The 10,099-nt window shown below is 40.4% G+C and overlaps 1 protein-coding gene across 1 annotated transcript; it reads left to right on the forward strand.

The window, feature by feature from the left end:
- Positions 1 to 224: 224 nt before the first annotated feature.
- ATG12 (autophagy related 12) lies at positions 225 to 8,985 on the forward strand. The gene is made up of 4 exons (XM_054004417.1): positions 225 to 411; positions 532 to 668; positions 2,079 to 2,141; positions 2,495 to 8,985. The coding sequence occupies exons 1-4, from the start codon at positions 240 to 242 to the stop codon at positions 2,552 to 2,554; spliced, it is 432 nt and encodes a 143-aa protein (XP_053860392.1). The 5' UTR covers positions 225 to 239; the 3' UTR covers positions 2,555 to 8,985.
- Positions 8,986 to 10,099: the final 1,114 nt, after the last annotated feature.

Genomic DNA, 10,099 nt, shown 5'->3' on the forward strand with positions numbered 1-10,099 from the left:
CTCCCGCTCCGTCCCTCTGCCCACCCCGGTCCTGCTGTCGGGCCGGTGGCGGCAGGGAGCGTGCACCACGTGACCGGCGGGGCGCGGCCGCTGCCGGCGGGACGGCTCGTATCACACGTGACACTCCCGGCGTGTCACGTGACGGGAAGGCGGTGTCCCACGAGGGATAAAACTCCTCGCGCAGCAGAGGCCGCCCCTCGCGTGGCGTCACTTCCCTCCGCCCGCGCAGCAGCGGCATCATGGCGGAGCCCGAGGAGCAGCCGCTACCCGCCGCGGCGCAGAGCGGCGGCCGGAGCGACGGCGGCGAGGAGGCCCCGGCGGGCGGGGCCGCGGCGGGGGCCGCCGAACCGGGCCCGCCCCCGGCCGGGTCGCCGGGCACCGAGGAGCCCGCGGGCGACGCGAGAAAGAAAAGTAATGGGGCGGGCGAGCGCGGTGACGGGCAGGTGTGGTGGCCAATGGGCGTCGCGGGCGGGCTGTGCGGGCCAATGAGCGGCGGGGGGCGGGCTCTCTGTGACGCGGCGCTCCCTGCAGTTGATGTGCTGCTGAAGGCCGTGGGCGACACCCCCATCATGAGGACCAAGAAGTGGGCGGTGGAGCGGACCCGGACCATCCAGGGCCTCGTGGACTTCATCAAGAAGTTCCTCAAGCTGATGGCCTCCGAACAGCTGGTACGTGCGGGCACCGGGCGGGGGCTGAGCGCGCAGGGCCCACGTTATCAAACCCTGCGAAGACACTGTTGGAATCCAGGCTACAGCTGCCTGCAGGAAGCTTGGAGTAGGAGCACCGCGAGAACTATCCCAACTAGACCCCAGGACGTAATATTGAGCGAGCTGTAGCAGCAGCGTGTGGATGTGCTCAGCACTGACCTTTGGGCTTTTTGCAGTCTCTGTATTTCTTGGTATCTGCCAGGCAGAGCTGTGTGCACGCTGAGCAGCCATGTGTCCCAGGGAAATATTGCTAGGCACCGTGTACCTGGTGGAACTGGGTATAGAGACTATTTGAGAAGCAGTCCAGCGTTTTTGGGATTAGCTTTCTGAAACTGAATGTCTGTTTCTTTGAGAACTCACATCTAAAACAGTTTAGCTACTGTCATAGGACTGATTTTGCTTTTAAAATGGGGAGTTGGGAAGTGTTTGTCCTTGGGCAGCAGGTTGCCAGTGTTATTTATGAGTTTCTTCCTGCGGAAGTGACTTGCCAAAGTGGCCTCATGATAACACTAGAAGACCTGGAAATACGGTTGTGCTGATTTTGTTGCTCTGCACTGAACTCTCACTAGAGTCCGAAGTTTTTATTTAAGATATACAGTTAAAGCTAGACTCATTAAAGTAGTTAACTAAAGTGTAGCTGAATTCATTCTGTTCTTGGTTTGGAGGATCTTATTTAAGTATACAGGCATAAATGCACTTCTTATTCTGATTCACCTGGAAATCATGAGGGATCTGCTTTTCTCTGGTTTAATATCTCAAAGAAGAATGATAAGGACATTCTCAACGGTTTGATTCAGTGACTATCATGTCATTATCTCAGGACAAAAACCCCGGGAACATGTAGCCTTCCTGTGTGGCTGAAGCCTAAGGCTATACTTGAAGAACAAAGCCCTAGGAATTTTATATCTTTTATTTGGAAATAGCACATAATACCTTGGTGCCCACTGCTGCCTCACATGGCAGATCTCAAGGCCCTCTTTGTCATTGAGGATTAGCTCCTATACATGTAAATGTATTTTTTAGAGCAGGAAGTGAGAAGGGGGGCTTGAAAATAGATTAAGATGTTTCTAATTTCTGTGATGGCCGTTCTTATTGAGCAGATCTGGAATAGCATGAGTGGTTTGGGTTGAAATAAGAGCAAGAGCTAAACCACTCTGTGCAGCTGTATGGAAAGTAGTGGGTCAACTTGCAGGAAAAGGAAGTCAGCAGAGGGGACTCCTCATGGTCCTGTTGCTCCTCTACGCTGAAGTGAAGATAGTAATTGGTCGTATTCTGTTATATGCTTAAAGATTATAACTGCAGAATGATTCTTCTGTGTTCCCGGAGGGATCATTGTGTGATCTCTATCTCTTCTCTCTCATTTTCTTGCAGTTCATATATGTAAACCAGTCTTTTGCTCCATCTCCAGACCAGGAAGTAGGGACTCTCTATGAGGTAACTTTCATCCTAAATATCCTTTCCAAATGTATTTAGCAGGATTTGTCAGCACATCTTGGGCACTTGAAATCTCTCACTGCCCCTAGCAGTAATAGCTTGTATTTAATATAGAGTACTTGATATTCACAGATCTGTGTAAATGGAATCCAAAGAGATGTGACTTCATTCACTCCCTGGAAATACATTCCTTTGTTTGCAGTATGTTTTCATGCCTCTCATTGTAATGGGGAGCTTTCTCATGACAATATTCCATGATGTGTTTATCTGATGGGAAGACTTTTTGTTTTGCTTCATGTATATGCTAGCCCATGAATAATTGTAACAGCTCTTGTTTTTTTGTTTTCTTGCAGTGTTTTGGAAGTGATGGCAAGCTTGTACTGCATTACTGCAAAACTCAGGCATGGGGATGAATGACTGACCACACAGTTGTTCAGGTTTTCTCTTCAAAAATGGAGAAAGGACTAACTTAAACTCAAGCTGTAAAAACACCGAAAGAGGGATTTTTGCATTTCTGCCTATGAACATATGATGCAGGTGAATAGCATAAGCAAAGAGCTGGTTAGGCTATACTATCACATGGCTTTTTTTTTGATCTGGGGTACAGAAAAAACACCTGCACCTGCCATGTACAGTAGAGCCAGTGTTCTTGCTGCTGACTACTTAATTGCTGTATCTGAAGGCAAACTATTTCAGTTATCTGCAGGACTGACTGGACAGCTCTGTCCATATGCTGTACTGAAGATAAGAGAACCTTTCTATTAAAAATAATGTCCGTTGTACATGTAGCCTGGGATTCAGTTTACTTCTGACTTGTTGTACATCTGTGGTGTACATCCTGTTCTTTGTGAAGTCTTCATCTTGAATGTGCATTATATCATATCATTTCAAGATAGTATTTTGATTTTTTTTTTCTTGTAGTATATAGGAATTGGTATCTAGTCTAATTACTCCACCCTTTGCCTTCATCGTGTTGGTAATTTGAGTACCTGATTTATAATGGCACAGCATCATGGGAAGTATCACAATACTTCCCGCCTGCACAAATTTTGTAATGTTTTGTTGAAGGCTCAGCACTTCAGCAGTTTTCAAGGTGTTTCTTCTTACACTGTTTAATGAGTTTCATCTTTAGCTGAATGATGCAACTAGCTGTTGCATCTAGAGCTCATGAAGAAGTAGATATGAGCTGCTAAAAACTCTGTATATTCTCTTTTTGACTGTTTTGTATTTCACCAGCTGTGTTGTCCACTAAACAGTAGAAGGCAATTTATATTCTTTTGCTAAATCATAGCAGTGATAATTGACTTGAGGTTTTTTCCATTATGGGGAGGACTTAGTACCTTGACGAGGATGCTGACCTTTGGTTTTATTTATTGGAGAGTTTGGGTGTGAGGGGTGGAGATTTTTAGTGGGTTTATTTGAAATATCTGTTGTACAGTGTTTTATGTTTGTTGAAGCTGAACCAAATTAAACGTTAGTTGTTTGCTTGGAGAATGTTCTTATGCTGGATGACAGTTTTTGTCCCTGATGCAATCCAGTTCTTCAGCACATACAGACAAAACACCCAGTTCTAGTTTAAATCATGTTTTTACAATAGTTTGGAACTGCTATTTCATACATAAGTGGCTCTTAGGTAGTCTCTGCATATTGGATTTTTTTTCCACCTGAGAGGACTTCTGGAAGAGTAATACCCAGCTTAACTTACTGACATTGCCACAGTTTGTGTGCAGCATGCACATATGTCACAGATACACAGGAACGTGCTCTGAATGCTTGCTATGTAGATAGCTTGATGTGTCTTGGCACTTTTTAAGTGGAAAACTTTGGTTCACTTCATTAAACTAACAAGGCAGAATTTGTTGTAAACTTTAAACTTCAAATAATCCATACTTTTGCCTGCTCAGAACCCTGATCTCCTGAATCTCCGTCTCTTTAAAAGAGCTGTTGCAGAGGGAAGCACTCTTGATTCTGTCTGGTTGAGGAAATTGCCTGCTTAGTTGCTGTGAGGCCAGCACAACCTCGACAGCCACTAGAGGGTACACAAGGACAAAGATATTTGCATAGTTTTATCTAGGGCTCTTTTTCAATTTTTTTCATAGTATGTCCACATGCTGGCCTTACAAATACAAGTAGTTTGTTCTCCCGTGTGACAGTATGTTTACCTAAGATAAGCTACTAGTCTGTTTCTCTTTAAAGAATGTTCTATTGGTGCCTTTCACCTCACTTGATCTTAACAAATGAAACTACTGATAAACTGCAAATGTGTTCTTCAGAAGTGACGAAAGAAGGTTGATTGTGTGTGTGTATTGAGGGCATTGTGTTTTGGTTTTAAAAAGTAAAAACACATTGAGATCTTGAAGAAGAACTGTAGGTCATTGTATCTGCCAACTAATTGCAGAAGGTTGTCATTTATGCTGAATCTATAAATTTTATCCTCCGAAGTTGAATAAAAAACCCCTGTTTGCCTCAATTCCTCAAAATGTGATAATCCAATAATGTAAAACCCACAGTAATGGTCTGGATTTCTTTCAGTCTTTACCATGTGCATTTTTGAACCTGGATAAACGAATCGTGAAGCTTTGAATTATTCATTTATCTAAGATACAGCTTGTTCCCTGAACAATACTTACTTTTTACTGTTTGCTTCGGCATTTTTCTGCTCTTAATTTTTTTCCAACCCTAAGTAATTTTTTCTTGGCCCCTAGTTTAGTGGTATACAGTGAATACTTACTGATCCAGCCCTTGTTTTCTATTTCCTCAGTGCTCCTAAGAGGCTGCATTTATTCTGTTCCTTTTAGTGACTGCCAACTCCAGTTCTGCTAATTTCCCCCTTATAACTCCTGTACCTTCTTTACAGAGAGAGTCCTCTTTTTGCCACTTTCCCTTTGGTTATATACCTTGCATCAGGGAGGTAGTCAGTACTTACCTCTGGTAGCTCTTTAAGGGCCATGGGCTCTTTCTGTCTGGAGTTGAGGTGTGATTTTAGGTGGCAGAAAATTTTCCTTGCTCGTATTCTTAAGTAACAAACTAGACTGTAAATATGTCAAGTAGATAATGTGTCAAGTGAACAAATAAGTGATTCCCAGTACATTGATTGTAGAATTTGCTAGAGACATGTTATATCTCCTGTTTTAAAAAGGGACAGTTATAGCTTCTAAAATCATAGATTATCCTGATATGCTTTTCTCTTTGAAAAGAATATTTCCCATAAATTGGAAACATCAGAAGCCCAAGTAGAACTTGAGCTGTGTTCTCTGCATTTGGTATCATATAAGTGACTTCAGTTGCTACAGGGGGAGAGAAAGGGTATGAAAGTAGGGACTGACTCTTGGACAGATCACTGATAGTTGTACAAAACAAAAAAATAGAAGTCTTAATTTACTCAGAGTATTGTGTTCAATCAAAATGCTACTGTACTGATACTGCTACTATACTGAACTGCCAATATTTATAATGTAATTTAATTCACTTAATTTAATGTAATTGAATTAACAGAAAAGACAAATTGAAAAAAAAATCAATACATAGTTTTTAAAGACTGGGAAATAAGTATTGGAAGGGGAAATTACTACCCTCTTTTTATGAAAGACCTAGTACTTCACAACATTCTGATAATAAAAAATAATGCTGTGCAAAATTCAGTTGCCCTGTTTCAAGTTACTAGTCACCAGATGCAAACCCTTCAAACTGTGAGGCACTATTTTTATGAATTTTTATAATGGTTTAGAGACTAGCTTTAGTGATAGATTTGCTGTTTGTAGCTTGAACTAATCTTAAATGCACACAGAAACCTGAAGAAGCTAAATTAAACAAAAGTTACATCAAGAGTGATGTAATAATGATGAAATACACAGTTGTGCTGCCTATGAGCATACTGAGCAAATGTCATAATTTCCAGGACTTTAAAGTCCAGGAAAGTTACTGCTAAGATCTTAACAGAAGATGTGTCTGTGCTAATTATCCCCACAACGTAAACTTAAATATACTGATACACAGTAAATTCACAGTGAGCGGATTGGGGAGCCACACATCCATTCTTTAAACTCCTTGCAATGCCAAAGCAGCTTCTGTTTACCAATTGTTGCTGTTCATGCTCATTTTGCAAATCAAATTCTGCCTGTTTGCACAGCTTTTTGGCTTACGTTGTTCTTGACTACCCTGAAGTCTCAGTTACTCTTCAGGGATATTATACAAAGGTTATTCAAGACATTATCATACTACAACATCTTTATCTTGAGGGTCATAAAAAAAAAAAAAAAGGGAGAGCAAAAATTCCTTTAACTGGAGTTTTTCATGAAGACTGTGACTATTACAGGCTTGTATAAAATTCAATGTGCATTAAAAAATAAGAGGTTTTCAACCTTGTTTTGGATTGGATCATCAAGAAAACATGTAAAATGTGTTTTTTATTTGCAAAGACCACACTTCAGCTTTCTTAGTACCATATTTAATATGCTTCCAAGGCTAAATGTCATAAAAACCCATACTTGGCTCTTGCTTTAATAGCAATAACTCTGTGAGATGTCAGGTGCCTCTTTTAGTCAGAATTAGAGTGAAAAAGCTCATTTAGAGATTGTTTCATCCTAAAATAGGTGGTTAAAAAAAGTTAAATCACATTTTTGACTGAGACCAAAATGAATACGTTAAAGGCTTAATGTTAAGCCTGTCACACTAAGTCTGTGTCACTAGACTTGGTAGTGCCAGGAAGTTTTCTGGGATACTGTAGCTCAGTCATCTGTATAGTTGGTTGTTAGAACACTTGCTGGCACAGATTTTGGCCTGTGCTCAATTCAGGAACTGGCAAGGTACCATTTCTGGTGGGCACTTTAGATGTGATCAGCCTGTTATGGGGTTCAGGAGGTAAATAACATTGATGAAATCTGTTCTGTGCGAGCTGGCCCCTGTGGCAAGGATCAGTCCTTGGGATACTTGGTTCTAGGCACACAGGTAAAATTTCAGGTGAGATTTGATCTCTGGTATGTGCAATGAGAAGAATTAAACTTCGGGAGAAAAAACATGGTCCCTCGTCAAACTTCAAGAGCAATCTAGGAATTTTTAAAAAAATATTCCTCTGCATTCCCTCCATGCAATTGCCTCTAAATGACTAAATTGATCGGCTCTAAATGCCTACCAATAACCACATTCAGCAACATTTTTTGATGAATATGCAGATTATAGACAGTGGCAAAGTACTAGCTATATGTCTTTGCTCCATCATACCTTTCTTAATTAAAAGTAGATGATGAACTTAAATTTTTTTTTTTAAGTGCAGAAGTTTTGGAATCCTTGCTCTATATCTTCTCATAGAATGATTCCACATGCAAATTAGTTATATAATGTGTGTATATCAATTAGACTGACACAATGTAGTATTTAAATATAATTGCATTGAGGGCCTAACTCTAAAAAAGAAGTTTTGAGTTAATGTGTTCCAATTGCAAAAATCAGTATATGATTTAAAGCAGATAAAGATGTTTCTCTTGAACTCTGTTTGGTAACAGAACTAATAACCCTAAAGAGCTCTTAATGGGAAACCTCAAAGAAAGAAAAAAGATTTCCACATAAAACTGCACAGTAATATTCCTAATGCAGAGGCTAGCCAGTACTTTGGCTTTCTCATGTAAATATCATAAACTGAAAAAGACCCCAAATTTATTTAAGTGTCTTTCTTGCAGAGAAAAATGTCAATATTTTTTATTTTATTTAAAGCACATGCATGTCCCACCAAAAGTGGATCAGACTGATTCTTCCAAGAGTCCCTTCTGTGCTGTGTGGTTTAATGCCACACAGCTCTTCACTGCGTTGTTTGGAGTTTGCTTTTACCTTCAGCAGAGCTCATGCCATTTAGTAGTTGTTGGTGTTTTCAGTGTATGACATGATTTTGTATGTGGCATCCTCATTTCACTTGTGTTTTACTGCATGTTTTTAGTCTGAAAATGGTGTTTAACTGCATGATGTTTGATACAATTGTTCTCAAGCTTTTTTTGAGAATTACTGTGCATGCAGCAGTTTCTCATCAAAGATCTCCTGCATACTGAGTGATCAATTTCACTTCACAGGTTATATGACTGAGGGACAGCTGCACTGATACATTGATTCATGACAACATTGAGTCATGTAGTCCCAAAACTTGCAGTACAGCTGCAGATCCAGGTTTTGTCCTTAGAGCCCTCTACCAACATCAGAAACTTAGGTGAACAGAGAGTTAACAAAGAGGTAACTTAGTAAAAGGGGAGTGAAAGTTATTTCATCTAGAGCAGGAGGTGTAAGTACTCATGATGATGTTGAAGTGCGATCACCTGGCCAGGCTAACAGACCAAAGAAACGCAGCATAGTAGTTTGCCACAAGAGTCTGGTCATTTAGACACCTTGGATCCCACCTTCAACTAGCTCACAATTTTTATTTGGAGTTACAAGATATAAAATAAAGTACAGTCATTTGTAGCTACATTTACAGGCCTTGTACATGGTTCAGAGTGTCTAATGCTGCATTTTGATAATTCCATCGATCTGACTTGAAGATTTTCCTCAGTAAAGCAAAAGAGAAACCTTGTGAGCTGCACCCCAGTAGGAGATGATGTGCCAGTAAGTGATTGAGCACTTCAGCTGGTAAGTGTCTCTTGGATTTAGGTGTCATGTCAAATGATTGCTTGATTTGGTTATACCTGTCTTCTGGGTAATAGCAGAGTGCTTCAGCATTTGTACATAAAGCAAAGTTTTTGTGGTTAAAGCCCAAACTCCTATTCTCCAAGATAATTTTTAATAGGATACTTGAGAAATACATGTAATAGTTAATTTCTGTGGGTGTATGATTTCCAGCAATAAAAGTGCATAAAGTCCTGCAGTCTCCTTGTGCAGAATCACAACTGAGAATGTAAAAACAATTCCCATGCTGTGTGGATTTCAGCATTCTCTTTTTTTATATTGAATTTTTAGTGACTACTAGATAACTGCTGTATGTGCTCTGACCCTTGTGCCATTTCTGTCAATAGGGCATAAGCAAAAGCACAAGTTGGAGAGACCTAATGGTTCCTAATGGTGTTCAGTCAGTCAAGTAATCAACTCCTGTATAAGTTTTGGGGATCAAAAAGTATGTTGAACAATTCCAAATTAAAAGCTGTAAACACTTTTGAATAGGAGCAAATAAAAAGTATAACTGTATAAACTGCAGTTGGAAACTGCAGATCCAGCCTGATCCCTTACTTGTAATAGAGGGAGGTATAAAATGTCCTTTTCCTGGCAGTATTTAACTAATGATCACATCAACATTGTGGCAAAGGGGTCAAAGTACTGAGGTGTCAGGGATTAAAGGCAGTGGCATAACTCTTTTTTCCCCTGGATTTAAATACCAGGGAAAATACCTCCAAGCACAGGTGTACAAATAAGCAGAGAAATATAGCTGCTGGAAATTAGTTTCTATCAGATCCTGTGAATATCAGAATAAGACAAAAAATACTTGAAAACTTACCTCACACTGCATTTCAGAGCCCATAATTGTGATTCTTACAATTTATTCTTGAGAGACATTTTGTTCCTTTGGGTGGTGCTTCCAACAGCCACCTTTGAAATAAATGACAGGGTATTTCACACTAATTCTAACTCTTTCTAACCTACAGCAGTTTTAATGGTGCTGTATGAGACTTCTGAGGTGCACTGAAAAATGTGCTACTTGCCCATCCAGTCTTTGGAGAGCACCAACCAAGAGCTGACATAGAACAGAGGCAAAGTTTGTTAAGAAATAAGACTCAATTGCGACTTTGAAAAAGTTACCAAAGGAAGTGATGTGCTTGTTCATTAGCTGCATTTGGCCCAGGAAGACTGGACATGGCTGCTGAGATCAGCACAAGGGTTGTGTTTAAGAGATTTAGGATAGTCTTAGGTCTCTCAGACCTTAAAAAATCTTGAAATCATTGCAGTTTTCTCTCTCACACACACATACCAACAATACTTTACAAAAT

The sequence above is a fragment of the Vidua macroura genome, chromosome Z (genome assembly GCF_024509145.1).
Source record: "Vidua macroura isolate BioBank_ID:100142 chromosome Z, ASM2450914v1, whole genome shotgun sequence".
Lineage (NCBI taxonomy): Eukaryota > Metazoa > Chordata > Aves > Passeriformes > Viduidae > Vidua > Vidua macroura.